This window comes from Scyliorhinus canicula, chromosome 21, assembly GCF_902713615.1.
Source record: "Scyliorhinus canicula chromosome 21, sScyCan1.1, whole genome shotgun sequence".
NCBI lineage: Eukaryota > Metazoa > Chordata > Chondrichthyes > Carcharhiniformes > Scyliorhinidae > Scyliorhinus > Scyliorhinus canicula.
Genome location: NC_052166.1, coordinates 45,547,114 through 45,567,733, shown reverse-complemented (window position 1 = coordinate 45,567,733; position 20,620 = coordinate 45,547,114). Strand labels below are relative to the sequence as shown.

The 20,620-nt window shown below is 41.4% G+C and overlaps 1 protein-coding gene across 1 annotated transcript in view; it reads left to right on the top strand.

Moving 5' to 3' along the window:
- LOC119955546 (proteasome subunit beta type-7-like) overlaps positions 1-20,620 on the top strand; it is a 70,047-nt gene that overhangs the window by 9,891 nt on the left and 39,536 nt on the right. Inside the window, exon 4 of the mRNA XM_038781822.1 lies at positions 20,427-20,485. Coding sequence (XP_038637750.1) covers positions 20,427-20,485 — 59 coding nt within the window. The remainder of the gene's footprint in view (positions 1-20,426; positions 20,486-20,620) is intronic.

Genomic DNA, 20,620 nt, shown 5'->3' with positions numbered 1-20,620 from the left:
TAGCATAATTGGTGTTTTTAACACTGAAGGACGTTGAGCCTTGTGCAGCATAATTTATTTATTAGCTCCACCACTGTGTATTTTGCAGTTCCCTTCAGCTTACAACCATCGCCAATAAAATGTACAGAATCTAACTGCACATCCCAGGTTTACATAAATAAAATAGTACATACAGCAGGGTAGTACAAGCTGCAATACCTAAATTATTTTCTGCTTTGCTTTTAAGCCTGCATGTTGCATTTTAAAAATGGAATTCAAGTAGCAGTAGAGTACTTTAGAAGCCAGTAGGTGGTGTCATTGCATTAAAATTGAGCTCCAGCATTGTGCATTAAGAGGCTTCTTAAAAATCTTGACGGTTATAAAAAAATTGATTTTGAAGGTTGCGTGTACAACTGTTATAATATAATTTGCTATGCTTCTCAAGATGTATTGTATTTTCAAATTCTGTTTAGACTCAGCCACATAATTTTATTACGTGAAACGTGTTGCTCTCTTATATTTTAAATAGGTCAAATATGATCGTAATTGAGAATGTTGTCAGCTGCTTTATACAATCTATTGTTGACTGACCCTCTTTTTGAAAAAAAAAGTTTTATTTGCTCTTGATGTAGTATACTTAAGTGGGGAAGGCCCATGTTGGACAGGGAGGAGAGTATCAAGAGAATCATCTTTTGTGTGCGCATATGTGCTTTTGAAAAGATTTTAAACCCTCAACCAGCATGATTTCTCATTGTCCATGCAGAATACTACTTATGAGCTGCTAGGCTTTTGCTGCTCCCATTGTCAATTTCATGAGAGTTTCTGTCAAAGGAAAGCGTCCCAGTGTCATAACTGTTTTACAGGCTGAAATTGTTTTCTAAATTCTAATGTTTCATTAAAAAATGTTCAACAGAGTCTAACTGCAACTTCAAAGGTGGCTGCAGAGGGGAGCTATTTGATGCTTTGTTTTCTATTGCTAATGGTTAAGGACATCCACGAGTGAAAAATAACTTTTCTTCCCAGAAGAATTTCCCTTTCGAAAGCATACTTATGCCAGTGACTGATGTTTTAACTCTGTGTGTCACCATACATTATGGAGATTGGTATAATTTTCAAGCTGGGTGAAAATAAATTCTGCTTTGATACAGCAGTAGAACAGAGAAGCTATTGCATGCCAGCTCTTCTCAGGTCATAAACCTTTATTAATCTGGCTATTTTTTAATAATTAGTTGCATGTTATAATATTAGTTGTATTAAATCTATCCATTATTCTATCAGGTGATTGTGCCTGAAGTTTTTTAAACGTATAGTTTGGATTATTTCTCCTAGGCTAATTAACAGTGACCCACCCCTCCCCCCACACAGGCAGGGTACTGCCTTTTTAAAACAAATCTTACATGGATCTGGGTGCCACTGGCTGGGCTAGCATTTGTTTCCCTGAGGGCATTTAAGAGCAACCACATTGCTGTGGGCCTAGATTAATTTAATTTAATGGGGTAAGACATGGCAGGGGAGCTCCAATCCATGGCCTGCTCTTCTTGCTCCATGTGGAAGACCAAGGAATATTTTGAGTTCCCAGGACCAGCATGTGTGCAGGAAGTATCTTCAGCTGCAGCTCCTGGAAGCCCCGATTTAGGAGCTGGAGTGGCGCCTGGGGACACTAGAGCATCCGCAAGGCGGAGAGTATTGTGGATAGCACGTATAGAGAGGTGGTCACACCGCAGGCTCAGACTCCATAGGGAGGAAGGGAATGGGTGACCACCAGGCAGAGCAAGAAGACTAGGCAGGCAGTGCAGGAATCTTGTGTGGCTATTACCCTGCGAAACAGAAAAAACGTTTTGGATACTGCTGAGGGGAATGGCCTTTCTGGATCAGTAGCAATCAAATCCGTAGCGCCATGGTTGGCTCTGCTGCACGGGAGGAACAAAGGGTGTAGATATGCAATAGTCATAGTGGATTCAATTGTGAGGGCAATAGATCGATGTTTCTGTGGTGTGTGACATGCACGTTTGTGTTATAAGCCTGCTATTCAAGAAGGGAGGTAGCTGGGTGACTACGTTAGTAACAACCAAAACATCACTCGCCGCGTTTTGGGAGGCACTGAAGGCTGTGATTAGAGGTGAGATCATAGCCTACAAGACAAGCAGAGACAGGGTAGAGAGGATGGCCAGGCAACAGCTAGTGGACGCCATTTTGGAGGTTGATAAAAAAAATACTTCGAGGCCCCGACCGTAGGGCTGCTGGCGGAGAGGAAAATGCTGCAAATGGACCTTAACCTGCTAACCACTAGGAAAGCAGTGTACCAACTCCGCCAGACACGGGGGACCTTCTAAGAACACGGAGACAAGGCTGGCCGCCTATTGCCTCACCAGCTGAGAAAGCAGGCAGTCACAAGAGAAATAGCACAGGTAAGGATAGCAGGGTAACAGAGCCAAAGGAGGTCAATTGGGCATTTGAGACCTTCTGCCGGGGACTGTTCACCTCTGAGCCCCCCAACAGGGACGCGGGGATGAAACAGTTCCTCGACGGACTGGAACTACCAGTTGTGGGGGAAGACAGACGGGGGAGCAAGAAGCACCAATAGACCTGGGGGAGATCATGGAGAGCATCAACTCCATGCAAGCGGGAAGACACCGGGACCCGATGGGTTTCCGGCAGACATCTACAAATAAAATTTGTACCAGTCCTGGCCCCACACCTAGAGACATGTTTGCAGACTCACTGGCAAGGGGCACCCTGCTCCCCATGCTAGGGCAGGCCGCAATCTCACTGATACCCAAAGACCTGACGGAATGTGGATCTTACAGACCCATGTCACTGCTGAACGTGTATTGCGAAAATACTGACAAAGGTCCTGGCCAAAAGGCTGGAGGGCTGCGTACCAGAGGTGGTCGCAGAGGACCAAACGGGCTTTGTCAAGGGTAGGCCGTTCACAGCGTGCATCAGGCGGCTGCTGAATATAATAATGACCCCACCCGGGGAGAGAACACCGGAGGTGATCGTCTCCCTGGACGCAGAAAAGGGCTTCGAAAGAGTCGAATGGAACTACCTCCTTGAGGTACTGGAACGATTTGGGCTCGGAGCGGGATTCACCACCTGGGTGAGGCTCCTGTACAGCGCTCCCAAAGCGAGTGTCCGAACTAACACCACCAGCTCGGAATACTTCAAGCTACAGAGAGGAACAAGACAGGGCTTCCCCCTGTCCCCACTCTTGTTCGTGCTAGCGATTGAACCCCTGGCGATAGCCCTGCGGGACGCAAAAAGCTGGAAGGGAATCCGGAGAGGAGACAGAGAGCACAGTGTCTCACTCTACGCAGATGACCTGCTCCTCTATGTCTCGAAGCCATAGGAGGGACTGAAGGCAATACTGCAAATACTAAAAGAGTTTGGAACCTTCTCGGGCTACAAACTTAACCTGGGCAAAAGCGAGGCATTCCCAGTGAACCCAAAGGGGGAGGGAAAGAGCTGGAGGGGCTCCCGTTCAAAACAGCCCAGAACAGATTCCGCTACCTGGGCATCCAGATAGCCAGAAACTGGACACAGATCCACAAGTGGAACCTGACCAGCCTGGTGGACAAAGTAAGAAAAGACCTTCAACGGTGGGGCTCACTCCCACTCCTCTGGCAAGGATCAAGATGAATGTTATGCCAAGGTTCCTCTTCCTGTTTAGATCCATTCCGATCTTCATCCCAAAGGCCTTTTTCCAAAACGTAGACAGTGTAAACATGGCGTTTGCGTGGGTGGGGTAAGAACCCGAGAATTCCCAAACAGACACTGCAAAGAAGAAAAATCAAAGGGGGCCTGGCCTTGCCAAACCTACAATACTAGCACTGGGCAGCAACGACAGAAAGAGTGGGGGAGGATGAGTACAAGAACCCAACACTGATTGAGTACAAATGGAAGGGGCGTCCTGTAAAGGAACGACCCTCCAGGCCCTGGCTACAGCAGCACTCCCATCCTCCTCAACAAGATACACAACAAGCCCAGTGGTAGCAGCCACGCTGAGAACATAGACCCAGTTAAGACAGCACTTCAGGATAGCTAAAAATGGCCCCCATCTGCGGCAGTCACAAAAATGGCCCCCATCTGCGTGGAGGTGGGACGGGGGCACACTGACAGTTGGGGACTTCTACATAGGGCGCAGACTGGCGACACTGGATGAACTGACGAGGAAGTGGAAACTAACAAAAGGAGACACCTCCAAATAAAACACTTCCTTCGCAAAGAGACAGTCGGGTACCCTGGGGCCCCAGAAAACACACTACTAGAAGACCTGATAGGCCCAAGCAGCGAGAAGTGGGGGCTATGTGGGAAAATATATGTACAGCTACTGGACATAGCTCGACCACCACTGGACGAGACCAGACAAAAATGGGAGGACGTACTGGGGACAGAGCTAGGATGGGGACTCTGGAGCGAAGCGCTGAGCAGGGCCAACTCCACCTCCTGCTGTGCAAGGCTAAGCCTAATGCAGCTCAAAGTGATGCACAGAGCGCACCTGACCAGAACCCGAATGAGCGGGTTCTTCCCGGAGGTGGAGGACAAATGTGAGCGGTGCCAGAGGGGCCCGGCCAACCACGCCCACATGTTTTGGACTTGCCCCAAACTTGCTGGGCCCTGGATAGCCTTCTCTGAGGCAGTGTCCAAGGTTGTGGGGGTGAGGGTGAAGCCATGCCCAATAGTGGCAATCTTCGGGGTATCGGAGCAGTCTGAGTTACACATGGGGAAGAGGGCCAACGCCCTTGCTTTCACTTCCCTAATTGCACACCAGAGAATCCTGCTCGACTGGCGATCGGCAGCACCACCCATAGCTGCAGACTGGCTTGCTGACCTCTCGGAATTTCTCCACCTGGAGAAGATTAAGTATGCCATCCAAGAGTCGGAGAAAGGCTTCCTGGATACTTGGGGGCAGTTTGTCGGCGTGTTCCAAAATCTGTTTGAGGCCAGCAACGAGGATCGATCCAGAGGGCAATGAAATGTACATGGTTAGTTAAATGAAGGACAAAATAAACCTCCTCTGTACAGTAAATAAATGAGCACGGGCAAGAAAAATGTAATGTATACACACAGCTGTTTACAAACAAGAGAAAAGCCAATAAAAAGATTTTCAAAAAAAGGCGAGGTAGAGAGAAAAACTGGAACTATACACCAGTCAGCAAAGCAGCGGTAGTAGGGACGTTGCTAGAGTCCATTATCAAGGATTTCATAGCGCAGCATTTGGAAAATAGTGGTTTAATCAGACGAAGTCGGCATGGATATATGAAAGGGAAATCATGTTTGATAAATCTACTGGAATTCTTTGAAGATGTAATTAGTAGATTTGACCAGGGAGAACCAGTGCAAGTGGTTTATTTAGACTTTCAAAAGACTTTGGACAAGGTCTGTCAAAGCAGATTATTATGTAAAGTTAAAACGCATGGGATTGCAGATAGTGTCTTGAGATGGAAAGAAAGCGGCTTGCAGACCGAAAGCAAAGAGTTGGAATAAATGGGTCTTTTTCTGATTGGCAGGCAGTGGCTAGTTGGGTACAGCAGAGATCTGTGCCAGAACCACAGCTGTTCACATTATATATTAATGATTTGAACAAGGGAACTAAATGTTTTTCTCCATATTTGCAGATGATACAAAGTTGGGTTGGAGGGTGAGCTGTGAGTAGGATGCAGAGATGCTTCAGTGTGATTTGGACAGGCTGAGTGAGGGGGCATATGCATGGCAGATGCAGTATAATGTAGATGAATGTAAAATTATCTACTTCAATAGCAAAAATTGGAAGGCAGATTGTTATTTGAATGGGTGTAAATTGAGAGAGGTGAATACTCAGCAAGACCTTGCTGTTCTTGTGCAACCATCACTGAACGTAAGCGTACAGGTACAGTAGGCAGTAAAGAAGGCATGTGGTATGTTGGCCTTCATAGCAAGAGTATTTTAGTAGAGGAACAGGGATGTTTTGCTGCAGTTGTATAGGACGTTGGTGAGACTACACCTGGTATTGTTTGCAGTTTGGGTGTCCTTATCTGAGGAAGGATTGTATGAATTTGAGTTTAGAAGAGTGAGAGGGGACCTCATGAAAATTCTAACAGGATTAGACGGGGTAGATTTCGAAAGAATGTTCCCGATGATGGGGGAGTTCAGAACTAGGGGTCATCATTTGAGGATAAGGGGCAACCTTTTTAGACTGAGGTGAGGAGAAATTCCTTCACCCAGAGAATGGTGAATCTGTGGAATTCACTACCACAGAAAGTAGTTGGGGGATATACTTGCCTGTGCGCCTCCGGCAGGTTCTCTTCGTCCTGCTTCACATTGCCCAGACCTGTTCCTAATGCTATTATATTCCCGCTAATTATATTCAAATGAGGTTTCTGGACCTTCCTGGGCAAGGTTTTTTGTTTTCCTGCTCTGGTGCGATTTTGCTCCTGCATCGCCACTTACCACTCAGGTGAAAGTGGGCAGACCCCCATTATCCTTGAGTATCTGGGTGATCTGCTTTTCCTCAATTTTATAAGTGTCCAGTTGATCCCCTAATTAACAAGTAAACCAGGATTAACATTGCATTGCAGTTATAGGCCTTGTATCACACAAAAGCTATATGTATATTTGAGATGGCTTATTTTAGGGATCTGTCATTGCTGCATGTTGAAGTCGGTTTGGAGCCCAATATTGGAGTTGTACTGTCAGTTCTCATGGAGCAGTAGCCGCGCGTGCAGTGGCAGTAATGCTCATTGTGTATTAATACTGTTAAGTTGGTTTGAATTGATATGCGTAGCCAATAATGTTTGTTGTGGTGCCATCCAAAGGCAAGAATGATGTACTACAAAAACAGATTATAGTTTGGTCAGTAGGAAATATCTACCTCACAACTTCCATGAGGTAAAAATTGTTCACTGTTTTTTTTGCTATTTTCTGGATGAAAACTGGGAGCAAAGGTAACCAAATTTGCAGGACACCCAAGGATACCTGAGGAACTTGAGACTCCATATTAGTCACAGGTGATTTCTGGACACCCCAAGTGATTGCTTAAAACAGCACATATGGGGCCTTTCTATACTTTAGAATACCTCTGAGAAGTCGCGCTGCCTCCAGCAGAGCCAGTGCCAGGTACGGCTAGCTCAGGTTTCCTCGTGTAGATGCAACCTAGGAACTCTCAGCCACCAAAATGGTAAGTTGTAATATGTGTGGAACCAGAAATACCCCTCCTGGCTCCACAGCATTCCTCATAGCTGCTGCTGGCCATAATAGACCTTTCTCAGATAGGAATTCTACCCTCGCGTCTCTTTAGATGTTGGTAACTTTGTTTCATTATGCGGTCGTCATTATCTCTCCCTTTTAAACATTTGTTTCAAAATATTTCATTATTATTCATAAATTCAGAAATACCTGGCTTTCTCTTAAATGTCCTTGTTAGTGCTAGTGCAAAATCTATGGTTTAAAAGTAATTTTTAATAAATAATTACCTTGTACAACTTGTGTTAATTTTTCTAAACTGGGTCCTTTTGTTGTTTGCAATTGGTCTGAAATTGAGCAGCATAATATTACAAAGAATGCACTGTTTTTATATTCAGCACCATGTGAGATATTTAGTAAATCCATTGCTTTACTGTGACCTTTTCTCAATTCAAGAGATTGCACAAGAATTAGGACAGCAAAAAGTAACCCATCAATTTAGAATAACGTGGAAGTATGTCCCATTTGCAATCATTTCGAATTGTGCTTCCTCTCTTCAGCTCACCAATACTCAGTAGAAGATTCCAGCCGTACCTTCATTTTTCCTATTGAGAATAGGCACAATAGAAAGTCACCACCATATTAAAAACTGTTCCTCTCAGTTAAATCAATTGTATATTCAGCAAAATCGTCACTGATGGGGAAATTTCAATAAAATCAAGCTTTTGTTTTGAGATGCTAATATTCCTACATTGAATTTGCGGAGGAGGTTTTGCTAAGTGCAAGGATATGGAGGGGAAACAAATTATTCTTTTTAACCACCATTTTTTTTTCATTCCTGGTGAGGAACTGACTTCTGACAACGCAATGCTATTTTGGAGAAGGTGTGGGATGCATGTGTTGAATGAACATCAGAGAAAATATTACCCTAAGGCCCTGGGTCTTTGAATTTCTTTATCGTTCAGTTCTTTTCACTAGCATTTATTTTCAGAGATTTTCCCAGACAATTTTAGTTGTTGGGTTTTCGAAGGATTTCTTAAAACTGCTGGTTATTGAATTATCCTATATAAGTTTCAGTCTGTCTCTGATTGGCATTGGAAGTAAAAGATGCAACTTTGGTGTAGTAGAAAAAAATTGCCCTTTTCTGTTGAGGATTAAACACACAAAAGAGTAGGAGTAGGCTATTCAGCCCATCGAGCCTGCTCTGCCATTCAGTAGATTGTGGGTGATCATCTATCTCAATGTCACTTTCCTGCGCTGTTGCTATAATCAAAGGACAAAGAAAAGTACAGCACAGGAACATGTCCTTTGGCCCTCCAAGTCTGCGCTGACCATGCTGCCCATCTGACCTAAAACCTTTTGCACTTCCGCGGTCCATATCCCTCTATTCCCATCCTGTTCATGTATTTGTCAAGATGCCTGAAACGTCACTATCGTACCTGCTTCCACCTCCGGCAGCGAACTATAAGCACCCACTACCCTCCGAGCAAAAAAACTCCCTCGCACATCTTCTACAAACCCCGCACCCCAAACCCATGCCCCCCCCCCCAGCAATCAACTTTATTTTATTAGTCTCCATCTGTCTTAAACATGATGGCGCAGTGGTCAGCGCTGCAGCCTCACCGAGCCAGAGACCCGGGTTAGATTCTGACCTTGGGTGACTGTTTGGACAGTCTCCCGTGCCTGCGTTGGTTTCCTTCCACAGTCCAAAGCTGTGCAGGTTAGGTGTATTGGATATGATAAATTGCCCCAAGTGTCCAAAGGTTGGGTGGGGTTACTAGGATAGGGTCTAGGTAGGCTGCTCTTTTGGAGGGTCAGTGCAGACACGATGGACGTAGTGGCCTCCTGCAATGTAGGGTTCTATGATTCTATGCTCCATGATTGAACTTCCATAGCCCTCTATTCACCACTTTGAGTGAAGCATCACTGGCCGCCTTGGTTCTAAATGGCCTGAGACTCTGTCCTCTGGTTCTAGACTCACCAGCTAGGAGGAATATCTTATCTACATCCACCCTACACACCCTGTATTAATTTTGAAAGTTTCAATGAGATCACCTCTCACTCTTTGAAACTCTAGAAAATATAGGCCCAGTTTCCTCAGTCTCTTCTCATAATACAATCCTGGAATCCCAGGGATTATTCTGACGAACCTCCATTGCACTCCCTCCATGGCCAATATGTCCTTCGTTCAATAAGGAGACCAAAACTGTACACCATTCCAGATGCGGTCTTGCCAAGGCTCTATAAAATTGTCAGCTGATCACAATTGTGTCAGCAGACACCTTTACTCTGTCCTCAAATTGCCTTCGATGAAGACCAACATTTGCCTTCCTAATTGCTTGCTGCACCTGCTGTTAGCTTTTAGTGACTCATTATAATAATCTTTATTGTCACAAGTAGGCTTGTATTAACACTGCATTGAAGTTATTGTGAAAAGCCCTGACTGCATCCAGGTCCCTTTGGGCATCAACATTTTCCAACATTTTGTGGTTTAAGAAATTCTCTGCATTTCTGCTTATTTTACCAAAGTGGATAACTTCACACTTATTCACTATATATTGCACCTGCCATGTTCTTACCCATTCACATGGCCTGTTGAAGTCTTCTTGAAGTCTTCTTAAAGCCTCCTTGGATCCTGCTCACTATGTACTTTCCCCCCCCCTAATTTTGTGCCTTCAGCAAATTTGGAAATGTTTCACTTGGTCCCCAAATCCAAATGGTTTATATCAATTGTGATCAGCTGTGGCCCCAGCATTGATCCTTGTGTACTCCGTTAGTAGATAGCCTGTCACCCCGAGAATAACCGATTTATTATTTCTCAGTTAACCAATTCTCAAACCGTGCTAACTATGTTTACTCTCCTGTGATGGACCTTGTCAAAAAGGCCTTGTGACATCCACTGCCTCTCCTTTATGCGACAGGCAACATCCTCAAAAAATCTCCCAACAGATTTGTCAAACGTGATTTGCCTTGCATAAATCCATGTTGACTCTACCCAATCATATCTTTATTTTCCAAGTGTCTAGTTATCACATCCGTTATAATACATACTAACATTTTCCCTAGTACTGACATAAAACTAGAGGTCTGTAGTTCTCAGTTTTATCTTTCCCTCCCTTCGTAAATAGTGGGGTTACATTTGCTATTTTCAGGTCTTGAGGAACCTTTTTGGAATCTATAGAATTTTCAAAGAGAACCCCCAGTGCATCCACTATCTTTACAGCCACCTCCATCAATAGTTTTGAGATATAGCTCATCAGGTCCAGGGGATTTATCAACCTTCAATTATTTTTTTGAGTACTACCACTCTATTAATACTAATTTCTTTTAGTTCCTCATTTTCACAAGCCCCTTCGGCTTCCTAGTCTTTCTGGGAGATTTTCTGTATATTTGTGAAGACAACCACAAGGTAATTGTTTAGTTTCTGTGTCATTTCCCTCTTCTCCATTTTAAATTCTTCTATCTTAGCCTGTAATTTGCCCATGGTAATATTTCATTTCGGCATGCATAAAGGTGCTTTTATAGCCCACATTTAGTTCTTGCTAGCTTGCATTCATATTCTCTTTCCCCTTTCTTTATCAGTTTCTTGTCCTCCTTTACTGGATTTTAAATTGCTCCCAATCCTCGGGCTTGCCACTTTATCGGGCAACCTTATAAGCCACTTCTTTTGATCTAGTGCAATCTTCAACTTCTTTTGAAAGCCACGGTTTCTTGTTTTTTTTTGTCTTAGAGGAATGTATATTTGTTGTCGACCATGTATTACCTCTGTAAATACTTCCCATCATCTGTCTACCATCTAATTTGTTGGGTGTATTTTCCCAATCCACCATAGCCAGCTATTTAAACACACTTAAAGGACACTCTATACGCAGGTTACCCAGCATCTGACTTCCTCCATAAACCTCCGCTCGTCCAAATCTCTGCTATATATATCCTAGCCCACAATGACCATTTGACCCAGCACTCCCATCCTTGCTGATTTACGCTGGATCACTTTCATACCCTAATAAAAGCACCTTATTGAATGAGCTTTTGTCACCTTCCCTAACCTTTCTATCTTTGGTTCCATCTTCATTTTCCTCAACTTGGAATGTTTTTCCGCATTAAAGACGTGACATTAATGCACTTCTTTTCTACCATCTTATCAGAGTACATGTGCTAGAGTGCCAGAAAACTCAAATTTATTTTAACCCCCCTACCGTGATCATTGCCTTGAGCCTGGTACTCGTATTGCTACATTAATGCCCCATTTACTTAAGGGTAACATCTATTAATTGAAAGCAATCAGTAATATAAATTAGAGGACGTTGGAATGTTCAGATGAATTTTTGATACCCTAACCCAGTAATAATCATAAGACTTGATTTTTATTGTGTGCAATTTTTGCACATGGATGTATTCAGGACTTGTAAAAGTACCAAAAGGGATAGCAGCAACCTTAAATAGAATTCTGGGTGTCTTGATAAGATTTGGGATAATCACTGGGAAGCCTGTTTAGTTGGTTTACTCCAGACCATTAGTTTACAGGATTAAATGTTTGATGTATACGGCAGTTTCAATGCAATTTGTAAACTAATATTAACAACAAGTATTGCATTGATATTTCACAAGCTTGGTGATATCTGCTTTTTTTTGGGGAGGTGCAGATTTTGTGTATAACTCAACAATGAAACATACAAAAGTAAGTTCTAGTAAATAGATATTGTGAAGCGTTCCGGAATTTGCTGTGTAGTGTATGTCTTGCTTGAGAAATAACTGAATTTAGTTGTGTTTTCATTCTAATTTTTTCATTCTGAATCTGAAAACATAAAATACCTAATAATTATCCCCTACTGGATTGAATATAGTACCTTGCTTAAAGTTGTTTGTCTATTGCAAAAAAAAAGCTACATTAGAAATTGAGACCCAAGCCACTCGAAAGATTAAGAATGCTCTGCTTACTCAGGAGTGAAATCATCAAATTAAACTGTTTGTGCTGACAAAAGACAAATTTGGTTTTCAGCAAACGGTGCAAGATAGTTTGATTGCTCGGCTTGTCCAGGGATGCTCTTGGCAGACACTTGTAATGAAATGTGGAGCGTTTGCATAAAATTAAAGTGTTGCAGGCGATCAGCAGTTCAGCTATAGGAAGGCAAGAAGAGATCTTCCTCAATCTCTTGTGAATAAACTTACTCCCCTGACACTGAAGTTGTTTCATATTCATAAATCAGCTTTTTGTGCATTGGCAATGTCGGCCTGCGGAGCAAGCATTACCACCTAGAGACTAGGCCTCTCAGCCAGGAACCAGGGTGAAAAATGATCACAATTGATGGGCTGCGGAGTGCACCAAATTTTTACACAGAACAAGCAGCAAATTGAATAACAATGAGTAAGTGTGAATAAGCACTCTGTCACACCATTCTGACACTGATGGATGAGAAGGTCCTAAATGTTGTACTTTCGCCGCTGCACAGATCCTGTACTGTGGCAGGCTTCAGAATAAGGAACAGGCTGAAGTGGCAAATGGGGCCTTGGGTACTTAAAATGGACTGCTGTGTAGCATTACAGCAGGGTTAGGAGAATGCCACAAAAGGCATTTAGGAAAAATGAGAAATCCTGTTTAAAGGAACTAATTATAATGTTCTTGAAAAGGTGACAGCGTTTCAAACAGTGAGACTCGTATAACCCCAAGACCTTCTGTTACGGTTTAAATTTAATACGTGAACTTGCAGGTGTATAGAAAAAATAGAATTCTTTAAGTCATCTTGAAAGTCTACTTATGAGCCTAGCTTGTACATTTTAAAAAGCTAAATGTCTTAAATATTCAAAAAGCAATGTCTTTAAAGGTCAAACTTCAGAATGTTGGCTTGCACCAGAACTTGTGTCACTGATCATGCATGTCAGTTCTTTCATACTCATTCAAACATTACACCAATTTTAACAACTAGTGTATCTTTGGTGCCTGGTTCGTCCATCACACAGAAAATCCCTTGTGCTGCCATGTTTTACAAAACTAACTTTAAGCCCATCAATGTTTAGCTTGGGATGAGAGGATAAAGGAGTACTTGCCCGTATTTCCATATTAATTGTTGAAGTAGACTGTAAGGCATTCAGTATATTTTCATTTTCAAAAAATATTTAAAATCTTGAGCTTTCCAAACTTAATTGAAGTGCTACCATTTTTATTATTATATTTGGGGTAGTGGAATAGGAGTATTAGGTTGTGAGTTTGTGTCCCGCATCTTCTGTCCTGACATCCTGGTCTCTATTGTGCTGATTTTGGGGGAGGAACAGAGTAGATGGCTCTTCGTAGTGGAGGGATATTTGAGAAAGTGTTATCCCAGGTTCCTGTTGTGCAATTCCTGATGACTAGTTTGAAAAGTTGCAATAGCCCAGGCTTGAAAGTAGGTTGATTTCTTGACCGGCAATGCTGCCTGGTGTGGAAAGACTAGAGAAAATTGATTCAGGACTACCAGTTGACCCGTGGAAAGGGAATATTAACACAAACCCATGAAAGCCAAGTTCTGAGACAGTATGGGAAACTAGGGCCAAAGAAAATTTAAATGCTTAATCAAACCACAATGAATAAGAGGATTTGTGTGTTTCACACTATCACTAATTGAAGCTAGTAGGGAGAGCCCATTTTGAAAAGAGGAAGTGCAGTTCAAAACTGACAAGTATGCATTGAGTATAGCACAGTGGTTAGCACTGTTGCTTTACAGCGCCAGGGTCCCAGGTTCAATTCCTGGCTTGGGTCACTGTGCGGAGTCTGTACGTTCTCCCTGTATCTGCGTGGGTTTCCTCCGGGTGCTTCGGTTTCCTCCCACCAAGTCCCGAAAGACGTGCTGTTAGGTAATTTGGACATTCTGAATTCTCCCTCTATGAACCTGAACAGGCGCCGGAATGTGGCGACTAGGGGCTTTTCACAATAACTTAATTGCAGTGCTAATGTAAGCCTACTTGTGACAATAAAGATTATTTAAGAAATTACATGCATGCAAAAGTCGTATATGGTAATCTTTACTACCACCAGACCTTGCTTCCTGAACGTAGCTGCAATAGTAAAATTTTTCTAGCTTGTGCCGTGGGTCCTGAGTAAACCTGTCCTCCTTTCTATGTGACCGTCCAGTATATTATGAACTTTCATTCATTATATTAAAATTTTAAATCCACAATGGCCACTGCAAATCATGTGCGCTTTGGCATTTTGAACTCCAGAAAGTCCTTAGTCGCAAGCAAATTCTTACTTAAATATGGACATTGACAGTCATCCGTCAAATACACATTTGTTTCAGGATGCACCATCAACAAAAAATTTGTAGTATTCCTGCATGAACAAAATAATAATCAAAATTCAACGTATGTTAGCCAAAAGTGAATTTTAAGGTGTCAACTGGCAACAATGGATGTGTAATCAACCTACCATCCCTTTTTGGGGGAAAAGAGACTTTGAACTTATGCAATTCATGTGGTAAGATTGCTATTATGTTGCCTGCATTTAAAATAACTGCAAGAGCTATTCTGCGGAGTTTATCAGAAAGCTATCAAACCAGCTGCACATTATCCAAGCAGCCACGGTAATAAATAGCAATACCATGAAAGTGGGAGAAAGGGCCCTTCCAGGTTGTTCCAACTTTAGTTGCATCTGAGAACCATCCTCCAGACAAATTGACTACAAGAAGCCTTGCAGCTCACTGAGAATCCTCTGCTTTGCAAGATCAACCCATTCAAGAAACTGCAGATCTGCCATGAAAGAGACTTGAGACATTAAAATTGTTGTGTGTGTGTGTTTGCTCCGTGGGTAAGAAAATATACACATTTTACATTTCAACATATTGATCACGGCAACAAAGGGAAAACACAAAAGTTGTTGGTGACCAACATTGCTACTTTTGGAGGATAAATTTGAAGATAGATTACTTGACAATTTATATATAATATTCCCTATCTAAGTTTTTTTTTATAAATTTAGATTATCCAATTTTTTTTCTAATTAAGGGGCAATTTAGCATGGCCAATCCACCTACTCTGCACATTTTTGGGTTGTGGGGGCGAAACCCACGCAGATAGGGGAGAACGTGCAAACTCCACACGGACAGTGACCCAGAGCCGGGATCGAACCTGGGACCTCAGCGCCGTGAGGCGGTTGTGCTAACCACTAGGCCACCGTGCTGCCCCTTCCCTATCTAAGTTAACGTAACCTACAATAGTAATTTTTATCAGCTCCTCCTATTTGATGTGTTGCATCTGCATTTTCCGCCACTAGTGCAGCGTTCAAGATAATAGTTTTGAACAGATACTTGTTTACCAATGAATATTATTGGAAAAGGGGGGGGAAATAATTAAATTATTTGGAAAGGTAGAGGAAATCTGATGCTGAAATAAAATTCTTTAAAGACGGAGATTTATCTTCTGTTTTTGCCAATTGTATTATCACATAGAACTGATAAGGTTAACACATAGAATGAAGAATTATCTTATTTAGTTGCAGTATTTGTTACCGAGAAAAGTTTTCTCTCTCATTTCAGGAGAATCCAAGAGATGATAATGTTGAAAATTATTTTTAAACAATGAACTCAATTTTATACATTATGATTTAAAACGTTCCTTTGGATTTCAGTTTGCCAAATTCGATGAGCACTCTCTTTTGCTTTGTGCTCTGAAATATGGTTCTTTTATATTTTTCACATAAAACCTTACTGCTCAAAACAGTGGCTGTCTGATTGTTTTTCTTGCCTTGTTTCATAGTTGCCCTTTAATCTTTTGGCTTGCAAAGTGAGCAGCTTTCCCACACTGGTCAGACATTATCGGTGGCCAAACTGATGTCATTTGGGAGCAGGGAGGGGAAAATGAGAATTTTGCCAACATTTAAGGGTATGGTCAACCCTTGCCATAAAATGTTCCATTTGAGAGAAATTTCAAATGACTGATTTAGTTCTACAAACACTTTAAGTGTCTCTATTCACAAGTTGCAATCCGATTGAAGTTGCAATTGTAAAATTTGGACGGTGGACTTAATGAAATTTGTTTCTAATTATTTTAAGCAAACTGTTAGTTCATTGTGTTCAACTAACCTTTTCAGAAATTGAAATTATCTTTAATTTTTAAAATGCATACATCTTATAAACTTAATTGCAAGCATGTAAACTGTTCTCTATATGTTATTGGATTTCAGTAAGGCCCTATTAATTGGGTATACAACCATCACTGTATTTCCGCATAACTCTGGAAAAATAACTGGCTGGAGGGAGGATGCAATGTTTTTAAATAATGCAAATGTTTTGCTCCTGTGTGACTGAGGAGCTTGTTTATCAATACTTGAGTGTGGCAAATTAACGTGAATATAGAATATTATAATATATGTTGCTGATGCAGAATTTGCATTTAACACCTTGCTGCCACTTCAGAATGTCAAGAAGCACATTGCTTTTGATGGATTACTTTTTGAAGTGCAGTTCATGTTATGTAGGTAAACATGGCAACCCATCTGTACACAGCAAGGCACCACAAACATCAGATGAGAGAATGAGCAAAGACTGTTTTTGGTGGTGTTGGTTGACACAGGAAAAACTATTTTTTCCCTTATTTTTGAATAGTCCCATTTTCTTTCCTCCTTTTGAATAGTTCCATGGTATATTCCGTTCTTATGCGGTGATATATTCTTATGGAGTCATACTAGCCTAGGTCTTGGTCAGAGAACTGAAATCTTAACTCTGTTTCTCTCTCCACAGATCCTGCCAGACCTGCTAAGTATTTTCTGTCTTTAATATGTCCAATATTTTGCAGGAGATTGTTTTTGTTGTAACCTCAGTCCTCCTATTATTGAAAACCAAAGTTTAGTCTAGTCTGAGCTAAGTCTAGATAAGATATAAACCTAGTGCCACATGAATTGTTAAACGGACTGCATACATTTATTGGATCTGCACTTGTTTGCTTGTCCACGCATGTCTTTACCCCAGCACAACTGTCAATTATGAATAGCTACCCAAGAATGTAAGTGTCCTGGAGGTTTTGGAATTGAACGAGATGGGTGGTTTCATTATTCAAATTCTTTAGAAGAGATCAATCTGCCAGGTGGACCCACTAGTATGCAACGGCAGCAGTCAGACTATGTATGCCCAAGGCTTCAGAACCACACATTTCTCTGCCTTGTCCTGAGGTGTAAATAAAGTTAAACTGTGATGTAAATTCTTGGTTCCTTACAGAAAACAGCTATACTTGCCCTCACTAACTTTAACCCAATTTGTGAACTCCAGGCAGCAACAAAGAATTGAAAATAAGTCTAATGCTGACAAAATGTATTTTGAAATGCATTATTCGTTTAGGATGCTAGCTACAAAGGAACGCTTTTTGTGGCTATAATGTAAATGTACTACTTGGAAGCAACACCGCAACCTATAAAGGTTGTTTCGGCAGCTATAGATTACTTGTTTTAGTTGAAGATTCACAACAATAAATTTTTGCTTCAGGTAAATGTCATCTGAACAAGATGCTGCTGCAATAACATTATAGAACAGCTTTTTGAAAAGTCAGCTGTTCTTTAAAAAAAAAATTTAGAGTGCCCAATTAATTTTTCCAATTAAGGGGCAATTTAGCATGGTCAATCCACCTAGCCTGCACATCTTTGGGTTGTGGGGGCGAAACCCACGCAAACACGGGGAGAATGTGCAAACTCTACACAGACAGTGACCCAGAGCCGGGATCGAACCTGGGATCTCGGCGCCGTGAGGCAGCAATGCTAACCACTGCGCCGCCGTGCTGCCCCATCACTGAATTTTAAACCTAGAATATTTTCTCAAGTTCATGGTTTGAATCCATAACTCTTTGACCGGGGCAGGTGTTTTGCCAACTGAGCTGAGCAGAGGCCTGCTTTCCTTTACTCCATCCCAGTGGATATGCACCCAGAAAATTAAGCTATTTTGATAGATGGTTTAACTCTTCAGTTGACAGTCATTGCTTTATTATATATCCTTTTGGTTCCCTGCAGCTTTAAGCAATAGATTTTGTTACAGAAAATTGCTCCATTTTAATCGTCCTGAATTTAGTGATATTTTATCCCAGGGTTATCTGTCAGATTGAATATGACTATTCAGCATACTGATCAATTTATTTCTTGTAAATCTGGTGCTTCTAGGCATTGTATTTGATCTATAATCAGACTGCTTAAATGTTGCTGATGAGAAAGTCAGTATTTTTTCTCAACACCATAACTGTCAAGTTGTATTATGCCATTACATATTCACCAGAATTGATAAAGTCAGCAGGACATCTCATTCAAAAGCCTTTAATCGCTACCTCTTTTCAATTCAAATCCATTGCGGAGGTCGACCAGTGTTCACAAATCACTTTAAATGGGAAGTGCTGTTCCTTGTGCAGGTCTGCTAAATGAGAAGTAGTATGCAGAGTTACTTAAAACAGTAATAAATGCCAAAAAGTTATTTTAATTGGATTGAAAAATAGGCACCAAATGCATTTTTCAGCAGAAATAGAAGTTTCTGAACCATTTAGTAACTATATAGCAGATGGGATGATGTGTTTTAAAGCCCCATGCTTTGCTCTATGTGGCACAAATTGTTAACATTTCTCATTTTCAAAATGATGCTGAATTGCTTTTAATGCCTAATATAGAAGCTGTTATATATTTGCTGTATGGAGGATTAGGTGTTGGTAAGATTACACCACATACAATTGCAGTCCCATCTCATTGGATATTCACTGACTGTTTGAAATTGACAGATAACCTATTTTTACACAATTTTAACATTTTGCAATTAGTATTTTTAAGAGCTTGGTAATTTCTTTAACTATGGCAGTCCAAATTGAGGCAACAGTGGTTTAGATAATGAAAATTCCTTGGTGTTGATGGACAGATGTCAGTGAAAGAGATCTATAGTTTATGGGAAAGGAGAACATTTTGGAATCCAAACTGTTTAGCAAAGCACAGTACTATGTGCAAGATGTAATTTGACCAGCAATCTGTTCCTAACTTCGAACTTCTGCAGGACCACTGAACTTCATTCTGTCTTGGCTCATCTGCTGCTGAAACCCTCATCCATGCCTTTGTAACCTCTAGACTACTATTCCACTGCACTCCTGGCTGTCTCCCACATACTACCCTTCGTAGACTTAAAGTCTTTCATAACTTTGCCCATGTCTTAACTCCAAGTAAATCCCATTTCCCAGTAATCCATGTGCTTATTTTAACGGTGCTATATAAATATAAGTTGGGTTTTTTCCAATTAAGGGGCAATTTAGCGTGGCCAATCCACCTAACCACATCTTTGGGTTGTGGGGGCGAAACCCACGCAGACACGGGGAGAATGTGCAAACTCCACACGGACAGTGACCCAGAGCCGGAATCGAACCTGGGACCTTGGCGCCGTGAGGCTGCAGGGATAACCCACTGTGCCACCGTGCTGCCCCTACCATCAAAATTTTAAACATGTATCTGGACAAGTCATGGTGATGGGACACAGTTTACCGTCTCATCCAAAAGACAATACCTCCACCAATGCAGCATTCCTCCTTTACTTCATTGATATGTCAGTCTTGACTATATGATCTATTTCTGTAGAGGGTTCAAACCAGTAGTGTTCTGACTCAGCGATGAAAGTAATTCCGAATAAAGCAGGCTGACCCTCCAGTACTTCAGCAGTCATTCTTTTGTCACTGCTAGTCCAACATCAGAGGTATTGTAATCCTGGCCTGAATTTTCTTTCTTATATGTTTAATTTGCTCTTTAATTCTGTAATTGACCTAAGCTTTAATAGCTATAGTATATATGTATTCCATTTTATCTTTTGTTTTGTTTTAAAAATTATCCTTCTAACACTTTTTTATGCTTCCAATAATGTCCCTAGATTTTATATCTGAAAGGGTGAGTTTGTCATAATTGAAACGTGTTCCCACCTATCTGCAGTCTGATTTTATTTTCAAGATTGCATGTGGTATAGTAACCAACACAACAGCCTTGCTTCTGCATCTGCTTTTGCAACTGACTGGACAGCGAATAGAAGGACCGGACCTAATTTGATTTGGAAGTCAATTTCCAAAACAAATTGGAAAAAATGTAGACAGTTACAAAAATTTGAGATTGCATTATTATTAGACCAGCAGGGGAGTAGGACAGGAAAACAAATTGTGTTGTCCATCTGCCTTCAATCCATCCAACCTGTGTACCAATGGTCTTTAAAAGTGTGAAGTTAATTAGTACATGCAACTACAACTAATAATATGCTTAAATATTTTTGCACTTTTATTTTTGTAAAGCTGAACATAATACGTGTGATTTTTAAATTCTTAAACAGGTTCTGGATCTTTGGCTGCAATGGCAGTATTTGAAGACCGATACAAGCCTGCCATGGAGGTGAGTGTGACCACTGTAAATAATAGCTCATGAGCTTGCATTCTTAATGATCCGTAATATAGAAAAAAAGAATCTAAATGTAATTTTCATTTTCTAAATGTTCTGTTCCCAAAAAGATGAAAGGAAATTATTTGA